This window comes from Phacochoerus africanus, chromosome 7, assembly GCF_016906955.1.
Source record: "Phacochoerus africanus isolate WHEZ1 chromosome 7, ROS_Pafr_v1, whole genome shotgun sequence".
Classification (NCBI taxonomy): Eukaryota; Metazoa; Chordata; class Mammalia; order Artiodactyla; family Suidae; genus Phacochoerus; species Phacochoerus africanus.
This window is the reverse complement of record NC_062550.1, coordinates 6,592,324-6,611,721: the sequence shown is the minus strand read 5'-3', so window position 1 is coordinate 6,611,721 and position 19,398 is coordinate 6,592,324. Positions and strand designations below refer to the sequence as shown.

At 50.6% G+C, this 19,398-nt stretch overlaps 1 protein-coding gene across 6 annotated transcripts in view; it reads left to right on the top strand.

The window, feature by feature from the left end:
• The window catches only part of SEPTIN3 (septin 3), a 29,390-nt gene extending 13,575 nt beyond the window's left edge, over positions 1–15,815 (top strand). For 2 of the 6 annotated variants that reach the window (XR_007135742.1, XR_007135743.1), the window contains 9 exons: positions 1,901–2,029; positions 2,427–2,508; positions 4,754–4,891; positions 6,484–6,601; positions 7,463–7,558; positions 10,345–10,444; positions 11,881–11,932; positions 12,222–14,119; positions 14,507–14,594. Coding sequence is in view for 4 of the 6 variants with exons in the window: in XM_047786107.1 (XP_047642063.1) it covers positions 1,901–2,029; positions 2,427–2,508; positions 4,754–4,891; positions 6,484–6,601; positions 7,463–7,558; positions 10,345–10,444; positions 11,881–11,932; positions 12,222–12,315; positions 14,507–14,572 (875 nt within the window). In the remaining 2 variants the exon portion in view is untranslated. Of the gene's footprint in view, positions 1–1,900; positions 2,030–2,426; positions 2,509–4,753; positions 4,892–6,483; positions 6,602–7,462; positions 7,559–10,344; positions 10,445–11,880; positions 11,933–12,221; positions 14,120–14,506 lie in introns of all 6 variants that reach the window. The other 4 variants (XM_047786109.1, XM_047786111.1, XM_047786107.1 and 1 more) reach the window with 2 other exon arrangements.
• Positions 15,816–19,398: the final 3,583 nt, after the last annotated feature.

The following is a 19,398-nucleotide window of genomic DNA, read 5'->3' as shown; positions in this document are numbered from 1 at the left end:
TGATTGTCACAACATATTGTCATCATCTGTTTATGTGTTGGTCTCCTTCACACCAAATGCCTCCTTAAGGTAAGGAGGATGTCTTGTTCCACACTCTACATTCAGTTCTAGCACAGCAGCTGACACTCAAGAAAACTTAGTGAGGGAGTTCCTGCTGTAACTCCGCAGGTTAAGACCCGACTAGTATCCATAAGAATGAGGGTTCAATCCCTGGCCTCACTCAGTGGGTTGAGGATCTGGTGTTGCTGTGGCTGAGAGGTAGGCTGGCAGTTGCAGCTCTGATTCGACCCCCCTATCCTGGAAACCTCTGTATGCCACAAGTGTGGCCCTTAAAAGCAAAAAAAAAAAAAAAAAAAAAAGAATACATAGTGAGGAGTTCCCTGGTGGCCTAGTGTTTAAGGATTCAGCATTGTCACTGCTGTGGCTTGGGCCTGATCCTGGCCTGGGATCTTCTGCATGCCACAGGTGCAGCCAAAAAAAAAAAAAAAAAAAAATTAATGAACAGTGACCTTAGAAAATCCCAGATCTAGAATGGCAGGTACCAGACATGTGAACCATTTCCGTCCCCAGCAGGGCCCACAGCAGACATCACTGGTCAGCCACAGCACACACTCAGTACTGAGCCCAGATGGAGCGTTTGAAACATTAGACAGGTGGCGACTGCCAGTTGATCAGGTGGATTGAGAAATGTAGCTTATTCGCCATCCCTGGTCTCATCCAGTTCCCTCCCTCCTACAGGTAAAAAGAAACTAACCCCAGAAGGGCAAGCATGGCCAGTCCAAGACCTTCAGGGGAAAAGCACAGTCGAGTCTAGAACCCTAGGCTCTAGTTCTCAGCCTGACCCCTGTCCTGATATACAGCAGGAATGCTCTAGACCAGTACTTCTCAGGCTTTACTGTCCGTATGAATCATCTGAAGTCCTGTTAAAATGCAGATTCTGATTCATAGGGTTGGGGTGGGGCTGAGGAGCCCATACAGCATCCGGGCAGTACTGGCACCGCTCATTAGTTGCAAGGCCTGCCGGCGTGATTCTTATGCGTGTTAGTTTGAGAAGCATTGTTCACACCAGTGGTTTTCAAATACCTTTTTTTTTTTTTTAACTCTCAGAACGAACCTGTGACATATGGAAGTTCCCAGGCTAGGGGTCAAATTGGAGCTTTGGGCCTATGCCATAGCCACAGCAATGGGGGATTTGAGCTGTGTCTGTGACCTATACCACAGCTCACAGCCACGCCAGATCCTTAACCCACTGAGCAAAGCCAGGGATCGAACCCATATCCTCATGGATACTAGTTGGGTTTGTTTCTGGTAAGCCACACTGGGAACTCCCTCAAATACCTTTTAATTATAGAACTCTTCCTTTTAAAGAAATCTGCACAACTGAAGTGTCAGTATGCACAGTAATTCTGTCTTTACTTTTCGTATTATTAAAGACTACAAAACTTAGGCCAAAAACAAAAGCAAAACAAAAAACAAAATCGAGGAGTTCTCTTATGGCACAGTGGGTTAAGAATCCAGTGTTGCCACTGCAGTGGCTTGGGTTGCTGCCATGGCACATGTTCGATCCCTGGCCTGGGCATTTCTACATGCTGCAGGTGCAGCAAAAGCAAACAAACAAAACCACTACATGAGACAAACGCAGAGGTTGTCCCTTTTCCAATGGCCCTGGGCTTCTAGAACGAGAGAACATGGAATCCAGCCATCGATTCTGCAGGTCCTTCCGCAGCGAGCGGGAAACCCTCCCCATCCCTGCCCAGCCTCATCTTCCCCCAGTGAGTGGTCAGACAAGGGTTTGGGGTCACAGCTCTAGAATTCTGTCAGCTCAGGGGAGGTAGACGAGGCCTGGGGGTGGACGCGGGGGTCCTCCCTGCCTTCTCACCCTCCTCCTGTCCTGCTGCAGGTCAGAGTGGACTGGGCAAGTCGACGCTGGTCAACACCCTCTTCAAATCCCAAGTGAGCCGCAAGGCCTCCAGCTGGAACCGGGAGGAGAAGATCCCCAAGACGGTGGAGATCAAAGCTATTGGGCACGGTGAGGGCCAGGCTGGGGCCCCAGCAGGCGACGTTCAGAGGGGCCTCTGCCAGAAAAGGGGAAAGGCTGGGGCTGCTTGGGCGTGAGCACGTGGAAGGCACCCACAGGACGGAATAGAATTAAACCTAAACCCTAAGGAGCCAGCTCTTTAGACTCTTGAGTCCAGAAAAGGGAACTGGAGAAGAACAACACGGGAGTTGAGCTGGATGGTGAAGCCTGGGCGGGTGTGGACGGAAGGCGTGAGGAGGGTCTTCTGGGTGGGGGCCCCGAACTTTTCCAATAATTCGTCCTGCAGAAAGAAGGAGCCCGGGTCTCCCTGGCAGATAGGCAGCTGGTGGGGCTCCTGGCGTCAGCTGGAGGAGTGACCTCCCCGGTGCTTGTTCTGTCCACTCCCCAGTAATAGAAGAAGGCGGCGTGAAGATGAAGCTGACTGTCATCGACACCCCGGGCTTCGGAGACCAGATCAACAATGAAAACTGGTATGAGACCAAAAAAAAAAAAAAAAAAGCTTTTGGAGTTCCCGTCATGGCACAGTGGTTAACGAATCCGACTAGGAACCATGAGGTTGCGGGTTCGGTCCCTGGCTTTGCTCAGTGGGTTAACGATCCAGCGTTGCCGTGAGCTGTGGTGTAGGTTGCAGACACGGCTCGGATCCCGCGTTGCTGTGGCTCTGGCGTAGGCCGGTGGCTACAGCTCCGATTCGACCCCTAGCCTGGGAACCTCCATATGCCACGGGAGCGGCCCAAGAAATAGCAACAACAACAACAACAAAAAGACCAAAAAAAAAAAAAGAAAACTGGTATGTCTGCCTGTGAGAGTTCCACCCTAAAGAGCGGGGCAGACACTGTGGGCCGGCCAGGTTCACACACACTGAGGACCATCTGCGCCCTCCGTGCTGAGGGGTTAAGCGGGAAGACTTGCTGAAAGCTGGGAGTGGGGGTGGTAAGGAGGCAAGGGGAGAGGCCCAGGGGGGGCCCCGGCGTGGGGAGGGAGAGGGGGCCGTGCAGAGGGGATGTCAGCCAAGGGGTTGCCTGGAGATGCGGTGGATCTCACCCCCACGAGGAGAGACAGTAAGGCGAGCTGGGGTGCAAATCCAGGCTGACCTGAGGACCGTGGCAGAGAGTGGGGCCTGTGTGCCAGACATCACAACCCTGGACAGAGAGAGGGTGGGTGCAAAACAGGAGGGGCGGGCGTTTTCATGATGGGAGAGCCTCTGGGAATCCACAGAGCAAAGCCTCAGGAGCGTCAGCCGAGAAGAGGCGACATGCACGGGCCAGGCGTAGATGGAAGTGTCGACCATGGAAAAGCCCCGTGTCGGAGCTGGGTTTTATTCCCTGTCTTCCTGAGGACTGTGGCCTCCGAGACGCACTTTTCCGATAGCTCTGAGCAACTGCTGTCGGGGGCCAGGCCAGCCTGTGTGTGATTTCTGGCCAGAGGACACGTGCGCGCGCGCACACACACACACACACACACACACACACACACACACACACACACACACACACACACACACACACGTCTCAGGAAAAGACTACTGCTAGTCAAAAGGAATAGATAGCTTAGGGAGTTCCTGTCGTGGCTCAGTGGTTAACCAACCCAACTAGGAACCATGAGGTTGCGGGTTCAATCCCTGGCCTTGCTCAGTGGGTTAAGGATCTGGTGTTGCCGTGAGCTGTGGTGTAGGTCGCAGACCCGGCTTGGATCCCGTGTTGCTGTGGCTCTGGCGTAAGCCGGTGGCTACGGCTCTGATTCAACCCCTAACCTGGGAACCTCCATATGCCGCGGGAGCGGCCCAAGAAAATGGCAAAAAAAAAAAAAAAAGGAATAGATAGATCAGTTAATGGTTTTCATGCTTTTCTAAGGAGAGGGAGATGCAAGAATTTGGGTCCATAAATGTTTTTTTGAACCATAACTGTCTGAGGGCCTGTTTTCCTAAAGCACAGAGAGCCTTATCCTGTCCTTTGTCCTGAATTCCTTTCCAGGGCATCGTAGGCCACCTGCAGTGGCCAACGACTTCATCCTTGTAGAACGGGATGGCAAGTGACATCCCCCACTTGATAGAAGGTTCCAGGCAGACGCTTGCTCCCAGACAGGGCTGGAGACAGCCGTGCCTCCGTGAGGGTGCTGGGCTCTGCCACAGACAGACAGGGCTGCTGAACAGCACAACTGGGAATTGGCTGTATCGATCGTGGGAAAGTGGCTGGTTGCTCTCGTCTCTGGTTCGACACATGCTCCTTGACAGAGAAGGGCTATTATTACCACAGTCAGGAGAACAATGAATTATGGCCACGAGCGAGTACTTTCTCTGTGCCATGGCTCTGTTAAATCCTACACCTCTGTTCGTGCTCATTCTCACATGAACCTTATCAGGCACCTCTGGGTCCTCTCTTTACTTATGAGAAAATAAGCTTCAGAGAAGGGCAGACACTTCCCCAGAGCTTCCTGGCTAATAAGTGATGGATACGGGCCAAGTGTGGGTTGCCCTTGGGAGTCGGATGGGGTTCTGCAGGTTCCTGTGGCCCAGGCAGGGGGCTCGGTCCCCAGGAGAGTTCCGCCCTTGCGAACAGGTAAAGCCCTCCACGGGAGAAGGGTGAGCAGTCCCCTAGACCCACCAGGCGAGGCCGGAAGTAAGGGGACTGCTGCCCGACCCTGCCTACGGTGAGCTCTCGGGTCTTATCCTTCTGGACTGTCTCTGCTTTTTCCCCCCCCGCCCCCCGTCCCCAGCTGGGAGCCCATTGAGAAATACATCAATGAGCAGTATGAGAAGTTCCTGAAGGAGGAGGTGAATATCGCCAGGAAGAAACGCATCCCTGACACTCGTGTCCACTGCTGCCTCTACTTCATCTCCCCGACTGGACACTCGTATGTACCCATTCCCTCCCCCCATCCCCGGGCCTGGCTCTGGTTTGCATCCTCTGTGTCCAGCCTGGAGGGGACAGCCAATACGTGGACTCGGCTGGGGAGGGCCAGATGGGCCCCGGTAGAGTCATGGCCCGGTGATCCCCCAGACTTTCTCACCGGGAGAGAGGCGCTGACCAGCATCAGCCCCCATGCTGTTCTTTGATGTCCCAGCATCACAGCATGGCTGGGCCAGCAGAGAAAGGTTGCAGGGGGTGAGCAGGAGGCTCCTCATTTGTACAGTAGATACCTGCTCTGCACACGCCTAGGGTTGGGGGCAGCTAGAAGGGTGAAATGGGGAGGGGCAGGGTTACGGGACTGGGGCTGGTGTTTCAGGCGGGCGTGGGATGTGGCTGTAGGCGTTTGGAGGGGGGGCAGCACAGCCTAAGGCGCCAGGTGTCTGGAGAGGAAGGCAGGCAGAGCATGCTGGGAACTCAGGTTGGGCGTATCAGGCGGGGCTGCGTGACGGGGAGGGCCGGCAGAGGGTGAAGAGAGCTAAATGGGCAAGCAGGCAGCCTTCCTGTTGAGAAGGTCTCGTGACTTATCACGAGGCCTGGCTGCTAGACCAGGGTTCAGTTCTTGAGAAGATGGTGCAAGAAAGGCAGGCCCCAAGTTTTGGAGGAACCAGGCACTTAGCAGGTTTTCAACAATGGGGCTCAGGAACTCAACAAAAAGATAGCTTTATCCCTCTCTAGAACCTGGACCCAAGGTCAGAGCAGGCCAGCAGGCAGCCTGACTTGATGAGTCCACTGCACTATGAACCAGAGCCAGACTGGGGCCTCAAAATCCAGTGGAAGCTGGGCCCTCAGATGGCGGAGCGCCCAGGCCCCCAGCTGGACCCCTATAGGATTACCTGGGGGCTGGGAAGAGGCCTGTCAAAATGTGCTGTCCCATTGGCTGAAAAAAACGCACACATGCGGAGTTCCTGTCATGGCTTAGCAGTAAGAAACCCGGCTAGTATCCATGAGGATTCGGGTTTGATCCCCGGCCTTGCTTCGTGGGTTAGGAATCTGGTGTTGCCGTGAGCTGTGGTGTAGGTCTCGGAGGCAGCTTGGATCTGGCATTGCCGTGGCTGTGGTGTAGGCCAGCAGCTGTAGCTCTGTTTCAACCCCTAGCCTGGGAACTTCTATATGCTGCACCTGCAGCCCTTCAAAAAAAAGAGGCACACATGTAACCCTGACACAGGGTAGGGGTGACCGTCCACAGCTCTTCCCAGGAGAAAGAAATCCCAGGCCAGAAGAGAGGTTACAAAAACAAAAACGTTGTGAAGGAGCCCTTTGCATGGGGCGAAAGGAAAGCCAGGGTGTACATGTCAGCCGAGGAAGAGAAAGGGAGCTGCCGGACCACGTGCGGTGGGTGGTGAGTTGCGGTTGTTCTGCAGCTCTGAGGTGGTGGGTAGACCTCAGAGAGGAAAGGGAGCAGCCTCTCGGCCTCGGCCAGTTCCCCGCCCAGTGCTCCCAACCCAAGGGGACCCCTGGCGGGGCGGCGGCGGCGGCGGCGGCTGAGCAGAGGGGAGGGCAAGGTGGCCCTGACACTCCGCCTTCTCTGGGCCCCAGCTTGCGACCTCTGGATCTGGAGTTCATGAAACACCTCAGCAAAGTCGTGAACATCATTCCTGTCATCGCCAAGGCTGACACCATGACCCTGGAGGAGAAGTCTGAATTCAAGCAAAGGGTGAGACGGCCCCTCCTTTTCCCGTCCCCATCCCAGCCTCCCCCCTCCTCCGGTTCAAGCCCTCTCGTCTCCGTTATCACAGCCACCCTCTCACCCTGCTTCCCACCCGGCTCCTTCTTAAAGAGGCTGGACCGCTGGTGTCTGGCGACCAATGGGGACGAGACGTCAGTGCAGCTCCAGCCTTCTTCCCACCCTCCAAACTTACCCGCAGAGACCGCTGAATACAGAAATCACCAAGCACAAGAGCGACCACTCCTCCCGGTCATGTTGCTGGAAGGACTAGAGTCATTAGTCAGCTGCCCACTAGTCCTTACTCTTACCTTCCATAAGCTCGATCCTGGGCTGTACACACAGGGGACAGGGCTGGGGAGATGCAGAAGTGTAAAGACTGCCTTTAAGAAACTTACAATCAAGTAGGTTACTGAAAAGGTACCGGATAGCTTCCTGGAGGAGGTGTCTTAAGCTGAGCTTTGAAAGAGGACAAACAGAGGCTTGGGGTCGGGGGACACATCTCTCCTCCGCAAGCAAGCACGTAGCACATATGGCATGAGCACTGCCCTGTGGAATCTGTTCTCCGCTGTACTGCTTGTCTAAATCTCATGCACCCTAAGATGCACAAGCTATACCTCGAGACTCTTCCTCATCCCAGGCTGGGGTGAGCTGTAGCAATTGTATGGCTGGGGCTCCTGTTTATTCAGGATTCTCCTGCTGGAGAATTCAGACATGGCTGGATCATCAGAGGCTGCATTCATGCCTCTGATGTCAGCCCCCACACACTTGCACATCCATGCACACAAACACATGGCTCTCACTCCCATCATTCTGACACTTGGCTACCTGGCTTCTCCTCTCTGCCTCTAGGTCCGAAAGGAGCTTGAAGTAAATGGCATTGAATTCTACCCCCAGAAGGAATTTGATGAGGATTTAGAGGACAAGACAGAGAATGACAAAATACGGGTAGGTGCCCGGGACTCTGTTTATCACACAGATGCCCACCTTGGTCCCCATGGGATGCATATCACGTACCATTTCTGTCTTTCCACCTGCTTTTCCCTTTTCATGCTCCCTGACCCTTGCCTGACCCAAACCAGAAGTAAAATGGGGGAAGCTGAGGAGTTGGGGGCCTGGCCAGGACTGTGAACCCTGCACCCAGAAAGCCAGTGGTCTGTCCATCCCCAGACCTCTCATCTCCCCACCGGGCTGGGTAAAACCAGGGTTTGGGGTGAGGGAAGAGCACAGGGAGGAGAAGCTTCAGGCTGGGATCCAAGGTGTCTGTGCTCTATCAGAGCTCTGCCTCAGTTTCCTCTTCGATACAATTCAGAGATCAGACTCAGGGAGTGGTTTATAGGCTTTTTTTCCCCTAGAAAAACTCTTTTTTGTGTGTCTTTTTTTTAGAGCTGCACCTGCGGCACATGGAAATTCCTGGCTAGGGGTCGAATCAGAGCTATAGCCACTGGCCTATGCCACAGCCATAGCAACATGGAATCTGAGCCATGTCTGCGACCTACACCACAGCTCATGGCAACGCCCGATCCTTTAACCCACTGAGTGAGGTCAGGGATTGAACCCGCATCCTCATGGATACCAGTTGGATTCATTACCACTGAGCCACAACAGGAACTTCCCTAGAAAAACTCTTTAGAAAATTAAATGTCAGGCGGAACTCCAATATATAAAACATAAAGCTGCTTTGGCTAAGTGACACAGGCACAGAGCTTTACCTTCTCAGGAGCCCCTGGGCTATCTTCTGGGGATCTTAAGGCTTCACGGAAGCTAGCTTAGAAACCATCGGCCTGTTTGATTTCCTTTTTTTTTTTTTTTGCCATTTCTTGGGCTGCTCCCACGGCATATGGAGGTTCCCGGGCTAGGGGTTCAGTTGGAGCTGCAGCCGCTGGCCTACGCCAGAGCCACAGCAACGTGGGATCCAAGCTGAGTCTGTAACCTACACCACAGCTCACGGCAACACCGGATCCTTAACCCACTGAGCAAGGCCAGGAATCGAACCCGCAACCTCATGGTTCCTAGTCAGATTCATTAACCACTGAGCCACAACGGGAACTCTCTGATTTCTAAGGTCCCTCTTAATTCTAAACTTCTGCTATTCTGTGATTCTGCATCAGATTCCTGGGTTCTAGTCTGAGTTTTTCTATGAAACACTGTAACCTGGGACAGATCACTTGCTTTCATCTTGAGTCTCCTTCTCCATCCAGTGTGGTACACTAGTAGGATCCACTTACCTGATGTAGTTGAGACAGATGGTTGGTCAGTTAATTGAAAAAGTCAATGGAAGTGAAGGAATCATTTTAAAAAATGAAGTGTACAAATCCTAAATGTTTTAAAATAAATGTTTCTACTAAATGGTTAAGATAAAGTATCATAAAACACATCACATTCATTAAACATTCTTTTTATGTAAAGACAAGACCTCTTCTTTGAAGGTAGATCCATTCTTTTTTTTTTTTTTTTTGTCTCTTTGCCTTTTCTAGGGCTGCTCCCGCGGCATATGGAGGTTCCCAGGCTAGGGGTCGAATTGGAGCTGTAGCCACTGGCCTACACCACAGCCACAGCAATGCAGGATTCAAGCTGCATCTGTGACCTACACCACAGCTCACGGAAACGCCGGATCCTTAACCCACTGAGTGAGGCTAGGGATCGAACCTGCAACCTCATGGTTTCTAGTCGGATTCGTTAACCACTAAGCCATGATGGGAACTCCAAGGTAGATCCACTCTTACTTAATGCAAAAGCCACTTGCCTTTATCAAGTCTTTCTGAGATATTCAACTTAACTTTCAGAGAAACAGGGTTGCCACACTCATATGACCTTAGGCTATATGGTAATTAATTGCAATAGCAAGTCCACCCCAGGCACATAGATTTGGGAACAGACATCTGGTGGAGCAGAGAAGCCTGTGCACGTCAGAAAGTGGCCCTCAAGCTCTGGGAGGTCAGCGGGTGTGGGCCTCTGCCACTGCGGGAAGCAAGGTGAAGCTTCAGTTACTTTGGCTGTCAGTTGGGTGGGTGTCGTTCCTAGTAGCTCACAGAGTTGTCCCAAATCCAACCAAACCTGTTAACGTGCTGCCAAGAGTATGAAGCATTCTCCAGTTGTAGGAAAGTGACTTACTGAGGTTGACCAGCTAAACAGGGGTGCAGCAGGGGTTGGATCCAGGGTTTTGGACTCCCAGTCTAGTGCCCTTTTTTTTTTTTTTTTTTTTTTAAATGGCTACACCGTGGCATATGGAAGTTCCTGGGCTAGGAATCTGAGCTGCAGCTGTGACCTAAGCCACACATGTGACCAGATCCTTTAACCCACTGTGCTGGGCCAGGGATCAAACTCCTACCTGAGCCGCTGCAGTTGGGTTCTTAACCCACTGTGCCACAGCGGGAACTCCTAGTGCTGCCATCAGTGGGATCACTGAATGAGCTTCAGAAACATGCAGTTCAGGGGTTCCTGCTGCTGCACAACAGGATCAGTGGTGTCTTGGAAGTGCTAGGATGCCAATTCAATCCCTGGCCCGGTGCAGTGGGTTAAGGATCTTGCGTTGCTGCAGCTGCCGCTTGGGTCACAGTGGCAGCTCAGATCTGATCCCTGGCCTGGAAACTCCCTACGCCATGCAGAGCGGCCAAAAAAGGAAAAAAAAAAAAAAGTACGGTTCAGAGCTAGAGGAGCAGGACCATATGCCACCCTGCTCTCGGAGGCCCAGATGGTAGGAGGTTGACATGCACCTGTGTCTGGTTTGTCAGCAGGAGAGCATGCCTTTCGCTGTGGTGGGAAGTGACAAGGAATACCAAGTGAATGGCAAGCGGGTCCTCGGCCGAAAAACTCCCTGGGGGATCATTGAAGGTAATTCAGTGCATCTTCTTGAAGAACTGACTGCTGGTCAATTATGCTTATTTATTAAGCCTTGATGGGGCAAGGCACAGTCCTGGGATGTAAGATATAAAATGAATGCCAGCCAGCCAGTGCCGTAAGGGGCTCAGTAATTGAGAAGACGAGACTCACAGGCTAGAAGCAATAAAGGATGGATTTAGCACCTGACTGGGAGGCACTAAACTCACAGGTCACAGGAGTTCAGAACATGGAGAGATGAATAAGGGCGAGAAAAATCAGAGAAAGGTTTGCACGCGAAAGGGGCTGTCATCTGACAAACTGCCGGAGGGTTGTTCGGGTGCTGCCATTTTTGTCTTTTTAGGAATGGATGTGACCTTGAGAAGGTCACAGTGATTCCAGAAGTTCTCAGAATCATTATGATAACCCAAAATTCATCATGATAACCCTCTGAGGGGAGCAGGGTAGGCGTGACTGTTCTCAGAACATCAGCGCTGAGGTGCTGGCGTCTCAAGACAGGTTGAGTGTCCTGCCCAAGATCACAGGACTTGTTAGTGGTGAAACTTGGACTTGAGAGCGGTTATATATATTTTAATGTCTAATATGCAATATCGATTCAGATTTTCATAAGTATTCCCCAAATATCTTTGATGGGGTTTTTTTGGATTCCTGATCTGCTCAAGATCACGTATTACATTTGTATATTATACCTTTTTATCTTTAGTCCCTTTTGAGTTTTCAAAAATGGGAATTGATTGACAATGTTCTTTCAGTTTCTGTCGAGCAGATATTTTGATTCCCAAACCAAATTCATCCTATTGTATCATGTTGACTCTCATTTTTCTCATGACCCTGTGTCCGGATTTTTTCAAAAAATAGCATTTCCTCATCATCGACCTTGAATAGAATTTATGAGGACTTCTGCCCTGCCTATTAGAATTGTGGGACTAGAGGGTTCATGGCTTAATCTTCTTCTGCTCCCACCATCCTTAGCAAGTGGTTTGCAAATAGTAGGCTCAATCTACGTTGAGTATGACCTTTTTAAGGTGGCTCCATGATTTTCTATGTGCATTGCTGTCTTTCAATCAGAGTAAAAGCTCTTTAAGGATAGGAATTGTGTCCTAGGCCTTGGGGTAAGTTTCTGAGGCTCCCTGTGTATTAGTTTCCCTAAGGAACCAGTTTTCTAGAACTCTAGTTTTATAGAAAACTCTAAAATGGGAAACATAATAGTCCCTATTAGCTATTATTCCACAGAGTCCAGAACAGGATTGCGCCATCGTAGCTGCTTCATGACTAGTTCACTGAATAAAATCCAGTGCACTATTCAGATGAGCGCACCTCTGGAGGGGGGCAGGAGCCTGTCCCGTGGCTCTAAGTGCCTCCTGAGCAGAAATTCACCTGCTGGTATTGCTGCCCGAGTGAAATGACCACCTGTTTGGTTTCATTCACAGTGGAAAACCTCAACCACTGTGAGTTTGCCCTGCTTCGAGACTTTGTCATCAGGTAAGATGTACCCCTCCCGTCAGGTGGTAAGTTTAATTATTTGAGGTCTGGAGGCCATCTGTCCAGACCCACTTCCTCAGTCTCCAGGTCTCTCTGCCAGCCTCCTGTCCCTGTCCCGGCTCCCCTCCTGAAGGCAGAAGGGCTGAAGAGGTACCCTTGGTTCTCGGCAGTGGGTCCCAGCCATTGGGTCTAGGCTGTGGGCGTGATGCACTGACCTCAGACCTGGGTCCCCTCTTCCTCCTCCTGCCTCTGATCACATCCCCATCTTTTCTTGCCCTGTGTCCCTCAGGACCCACCTCCAGGACCTCAAGGAAGTGACACACAACATCCACTATGAGACCTACAGGGCCAAGCGGCTCAATGACAATGGCGGCCTCCCTCCGGTGAGCGTGGACACAGAGGAAAGCCACGACAGTAACCCATGACGACCCTTTCTCTGTATCATCACACATACTCACCTCTACACACACACACACACACACACACACACACACACACGCACACATCCCCAAACCACCACCAACCACCTTCTTCCTTTCTGCTCTGTCCCACAGGCCTGTCTGATATTTGTGGAGCATCTTGTCTACAGCGCGCATGCGTGTGTGTGTGTGTGTGTGTGTGTGTGTGTGTATGTACATGTGAGAGAATGCGCACGCATGTGGGGGCGTGCATGCGTGTGTCTGTGCAGGGCTGAGGTATTTTCACTGCCCTCCCTGCAAAGTCCCTTGCAAGTTTGGCTCCTCCATGGCTGTCCATTATCTGTCTCCTTTCCTTGTGTCCCAGAACACAGCCGAGTGCCTCACTCACAAGGTCTGGGGGAGGTTTCATTTAAAAATGATGGGAGCAGGTGAGCCACAGGTAACTCTTTCTTATCTCTGAACCCACCTGCAAACACAGTGACTTGCCACGATTCTCCAAGGACAGTCTGTGGAGCTAGGCCCTGGGCGGGGGCGGGGAGTCGAGCACTTTACCCTCCCTGGAAGCCCAGGGTGGTCTGGGATAAGGCTAGAACTTTCTGGGAAAAGAAAGGTCAGGGGGGAGCAGAGAAGCTGGGCTCCCGTAGAAAGAATTAGTGCCTAGAAGTGGAGAGGAGAGCGTCACCCTTCTGTCCGTGTCACTGTCTGAAAGCTACCACCTGTCGCCATCGCAGGCTGCTGCTTTCTGCGCTCCCCCGCCTTGTCCCTACATTCTCTCTCCTCCCCCTTTTCCCTCCTTCCTTCATCCTGCCCCCTCTGACTTCTTTCACTTCTATTTAGCCTAACCCACATCAGCTTCGTTTCTATGTTTAGGACTGATGCCCGGTCTACTTCCATAAATGACTTTAGGCCACTTAAAATCACAGCTAAAATCATGGGACAGTACAAATGGAGATTACAAGAGGAACGGGATCTATAGAGAGGCATGGGAAAGAAAGCTGCTGCAGTGAGCCCTGAAACTGGCCCAGGGCTTATGGGTGGCCCAGCCAAGGAGGAGACACAGCAAGTTATGCAGGTCCCAGGGTCTGGTTAAAGACGCACATGTGCGGGTCAAGTGAGGCCACCTCTTTTTAGGCATTAAGTTCTAGAAGAACTGAGTCTAAAGAAGTATCAAGACCAATAATACACTGTATTTGTCTTGGTAGTTTGGCTTCAGAGACAGTTTTAAACCACACCTCCCTTCTATTAGGATTCTTCCTTCTTAAAACGGGCTTCTCTCTTTCTCCCTTCTTCTTGTATATGCTTGACCCCTCTTCTACTTTCCCTTTCTCTCTGGTGTTGAAGCCAATTGCATTTTTGTCTGTCTTCCTTTGCTTTTCTCCAGCTCCCCCTCCTGACGCCCGGAGACATTCCCAGTGATACCCACAGTCATACATGGAGCCTTTTCTTGCCTTTCCTGTCCGCCCTCTATTTATTAATGCATATATTTCCCCTGTCCTTTTAGAGACAACTTAGTCTTTCTCCTTTGGTCTGTTAGGTGGCTGACATTTGGGGCTGGGGTAACAATGTAGCCTTAGGCAAGGGAAAACAAGTGATACAGTTTACCATAACCTCTTACCACAACGTCCTGTTCAATCTCCTCGTCCAACCCTAGGTGTTTTACCGGTCCTCTGCAAATTCCAGCGTTTATAGTCCCTTATCACTCAGGTGCTAGGAAAACACATAGACTTAAGGAAGGCCAAGAAGATTCAGTGGACCAGGAGAGAAAGAGGTGGGGGTCAGATTGCCAGTGGCTCGCAATTTATGGTCGCACTTTCCTGAAAGCTCCTTACCCATCCAACCCACATCTTGCATCACCCCCAAAGTCACTCCAGGGTAGGCACCTGTCAGGACAGAACAGCAGCAGGGTTAGAGCCCAGAGGTTGACTGCTGCATTTCAACAGAAGAGGGATCCCGGCTTATATGGAGATGGAGGCCTAGGGGGGAAGGTCTAGGGGTTGGGGTGGGGGGTGGGGGCGTCGGAGAGGCTGAGTAGGAGAATGTTGCTTGGCACCCCTCAACCATATCTCAGCCTCCCTGGAGAAGCCGTTCTGTGTGTCTGCTGCCAGCTGCTGGTCTCCACACCCTCAACCGTTCTCAACCCCTCCTCCCCCCGCAGGGAGAAGGCCTCCTGGGCACTGTCCTTCCACCTGTACCAGCCATCCCCTGCCCCACTGCTGAATGAAGGCCATTCCAAGCGCCGCTCCTCCCTCCATTCCTCTCAGCGTATTGCTGCAGGGCCACGCCCACCACCACGGCCCCTCCCAGCCCTCTGCAGGTGGGAGGGGCCAGCTGCCTCTTTAGGACAGTTGCTTCCTCCATTGATCCGAACCACCCTCCCCTCCCAGTGGAATGGAGCTCTAGAGAGCGCGAGCACTGCCCTCCTCCATCGTCTGTGTCAGCCGGCCCTGGCCCATCTCTAGGGTAAAAGAACTCACCAAGAGCTTCTTCTGCCCTTGCAGACCCATACCAGCTACTTGTAACCAACCATCTTCAAGGGAAATGGCCTTGCTCCCTGTCCATTCATCTGCATGAGCTACTCTTGGCTCCCTTAGAGGGTCAAGAAAGCAACTTTTCTGCTTGTCAGATTTGTTGACGTCAGCTGTGTGAGCCCCAGTGTGGGACTAGGGTGTCTCCTTCATTGCTTAAATCTTATTTATAAAGATAGGTCATTAGAGATGTGGGGGAGCAAGGGCTAGGATTCCCCCCCCCCTTTTTAAATCACTCCTTGTGGCTGGTCCCAGAGTACAGTCGCACACCCTCCCTACCCTATGACAATGCAGCCACTTGGGAAGAGTGGTTTTCCTAAAGAGATTTCTGGAGTTGACTTCCTTATCCTAAAACTTTAAATAAGAACTAAACACACACACACAAAAACCCCCAGAAACTCATAAGATGTGAACTCTAGGAAGAAAAAAAGCACCCTTCTGACCACTTAGCAATAAGAGGGATCCATTCCCACCTACCCTGACTACTCCTACCACCCTGTCCCACCCCGTTAATGTGAGTAACAAATTACCCTGGCTACAGTCAGTCACTGTAGGCTAGTGGAAAATCCCTAGTGGAGGGTAGAGCCCCCTCATCAGGTGCATGAATGTTTGCGAATGTCGGCTGCCACTGCCCCACACATTACGTCTTTATGGAATATCCCCTGCCCACCACCCCAGTATTTCTACTTGGACACACCTAACTCAAAGGTTGGTGACTTGTGGGCCATTCATCTACAACCAAGCCCTGATGGAACAAGAGACCCAAGCCTAGGGGATGCAAGAACGACCCACTTCTTAAATGTTACCAGTCCCAGCCAACATTTTGGTGACATTATGGTTAATTTTCCCAACTGAAAATAAGCCAACACTCAAACTGGTTGTGTAAATGTTGCTAGACTTTATGTGTTGTACAACTAAACATTGCTCTTTGAACAATAACTTCTGGCCTGTGTCTTATTTGTGCTCTTCAGTCCATGGCCAAATTATATCTGACCCATGTGTGGAGGGTGAGGCAAGGACCATCCTGGTAAGAAGCAGACACAGAAATTAAGAGATGGAAACATTTTGTGAGGTCAGCTCATCATCAGTTGACATGAAGTTGGGCCCTAGTCATTATTTCCTGGAGTTTTGTCTTAAAATTTCGATGATGATGTACACTCATGTCAACATTGACCTCGTGGGATGCTGTGCTCTTCATAGCCTGTTTCCGCCAATGGAAACAATGTTTATTTTATTTTCATTTAATTAGTTTCCTTTTTTCCTGCTGGCATAAAAACCAAGTCTATGAAAGGAGTGGAGCTATCTTCCCTGAAGACCTGTCTATTATGTAATGGAGACTTTTTTTTTTTTTTTTGTCTTTTTAGGGCTGCACACATGGCATATGGAAGTTCCCAGGCTAGGGGTCAAATCAGAGCTATAGCTTCTGGCCTATGCCATAGCCACAGCAATGCTGATCCTTAATCCACTGAGCAAGGCCAGGGATCGAACTCACATCCTCTTGGATACTAGTCAGGTTCATTACCACTGAGCCACAATGGGAACTCCTGTAGTGAACTAAGAATTTAAACTCAAAGCATTAGCTTGTCTCTTGTCTTTTTCTAATGAACCAGTCCTTCCTCTTTTGAGGTTCACACTCTCTTTTATAGCCAGCAAATAACAGAACTCTTGCCCCTATGTTATTTCTCTGAATTGGAAAGTGACAAACATATGAAACTGTGTTTGGGGCCACAGTGTTTTGTAGGGTGAGTACAAGGTGTAGATGAATGGCGGGGAGGTCAAGACTGGAGGAAGACAAGTCAGTAGGCTCTTGGGGTCATTCAAATAAAATGATAGTGGGCTGGAACTAGAGTGACAAGGCCATACCAAGATGGAGAGAGGTGAGATTTGCGTGACAGAACAGTTTGGCTAACATAAAATATCACAGCTGAAAGAAAGCTAAGAGTTCTCAGTTCTTCCTTCAGATAGATATGGAAACAAGTCTAAAAGCATAACCCTTTTGCCAAGGTTGCACACTTAGTTACCAGTGTAGGACAAGGCCTAGACCTCAATGCTTCTCCCACTGCTCATGTAGCCTTCTGCTTTATTTTTATTTTATTGTTATTTTTGTCTGAACCCATGGCATGTGGAATTTCTCAGGCCAGAAATCAAACCTGTGCCATAGCAGTGATGATGCTGGATCCTTAACCACTAGGCCACCAGGGAACTCCTCATAGTCCCGTATTTTAAAATATATGTGTGGATACACACACACACACACACACACACACACATATTTCTGGTATTTCTGGAGTTCCTGCTGTGGTGCAGTGGGTTAAGAATCAGACTGGAGCCACTCAAGTTGCTGCCTGGTGCAGTGGCTTAAAGGATCTGGCATTGCTGCAGAAGTGGCTCAGATTCAGTCCCTGGCCTGGGAATTTCCATGTGCCTCAGATGCATCCATCAAAAAAAAAATATATATATATATGTATATACATACACACACACACATATATATATGAGATCAGAATACATCTTACAACTAATGAAATGTCAGTTTATTTGGCAACTTTCTTTTTCTTAGAGGTACATTTTTGTTTTTGTCTTTTTTTTTTTTTTGCTTTTTAGGACTGACCTGCGCAGCATATGGAGGTTCCCAGGCTAGGGGTCAAATCCAAGCTGTGGCTGCTGGGCTACACCACAGCCACAGCAATGCAGGATCCCCAACCCACTTAGCGAAGCCAGGGATAGAATCTGCATCCTCAAGGATATTAGTAAGATTCATTTCCACTGCATCACAACAGGAACTCCCTTAGCGGTACAGTTTTAAATGGTACATTTTGGCATTCCTGCTGTGACTCTGCAGTAATGAACCCCACTAGGATCCATGAGCATTTGGGTTTGATCCCTGGCCCAGATCAATGGGTTAAGGATCTGGTGTTGCAGTGAGCTGTGGTGTAGGCCGGCAGCTACAGCTTTGGGTTCGACCCCTAGCCTGGGAAATTCCACATGCCACAAGTTTGGCCTTGAAAAAAAAAATAAATACAATGGTACATTTTATAACTGACATCTTAAATTTGAAGAAATACAGTAGTCCAGATGTTAACATTCGTGTGAAGCCCTCTAGTACTATTTGTGAAGTTTAGAGGAAATAAGAATACATAAGTATTGTAGTTTTAAAGTAATTCCAGTGTAATATATCCTGCTTGATCCTCACACTTACCCTATGGAGAAGGCAGAGCAGGTAGGCTGGTGATGACACAGAGACAAAAGGCTCTCTCCATCTTGAAGCTAGACCAGACTCATGCAGGGTTGAAATTCCCTTCTGATTTCCTGACTCAGCTCATGAACCCTTTCCTGGATGCTCTCTCACAAGAAATCAGCTCTGATTCTACGCTTTCTCTGATGGAAAAAAGTTCTGCTCACTTTAGGAGAGGTGAGGATTCATTCTGGACCCTTTCTCCAAAGGACAATAGCTTCCTGACCCGGGCCAGTGAGGTTGCAGGAAAATCCTACTCTTAACTTTTTTTTTTTTTTGTCTTTTGCAGGGCTGCACCCGCAGCATATGGAGGTTCCCAGGCTAGGGGTCTAATCAGAGCTGTAGCTGCCTGCGAACGCCACAGCCACAGCAACCAGGGATCCGAGCCGCGTCTGCGACCTACACAAACGCTCATGGCAACGCCAGATCCTTAACCCACTGAGCAAGGCCAGGGATCGAACCCGCAACATCATGGTTCCTAGTCGGATTGGTTAACCACTGAGCCATGACGCGAACTCCCCTACTCTTTATTTTTTTCTTCTCAATTTTTCAATCCTCAATATCTACAACAACCCTAAAATTCTCTAGAATCTTCTCTTTACAAATGCAGGAAAACTTTTTTTTTTTTGCCTTTTCTAGGGCCACTCTTGCTGGCACATGGAGGTTCCCAGGCTAGGGGTCCAATCGGAGCTGTAGCCACTGGCCTATACCAGAGCCACATCAACGCGGGATCTGAGCACGCGTCTGCGACCTACACCACACAGCTCACAGCAACGCCAGATCCTTAACCCACTGAGTAAGACCAGGGAGTGAACCCACAACCTCATGGTCTCCTAGTCAGATTCGTTAACCACTGCGCCATGACGGGAACCCCCACGAACTCCCCTACTCTTAACTTTGATTCCTGACAGGACCAATTCAAGTCCACGCCCATGGGCAGCGGGGCAGCCACGCAGGACCATCACGCAGGGCCCAAGACCACGGGTAGTTAAGTGAAGAAGCCAATCACTTAACTATCACCCCTCTGCGCACAGGGGGCGGAGTCAATTCCCTGGACCCGCCCCTTTCCCTCTCAGTATGGTCTCAATCCTGCCTTCTTCCGGTCCTCGGACCACCGCCCTTCACGTGACCAGCTGCCCCCACGTGACCAGCTGCGTCATCCACCCCCCCCCCCCCGCCCCGTCCCTGCGCCACAATCTCCGCCCTTCCCTTCAGAGCCCCGCCCAACAGCTTGGCGCAGGCCCCGCCCCTTCCCATCCGAGGGGCGGCAGGAGGGGGCCTGGGGCA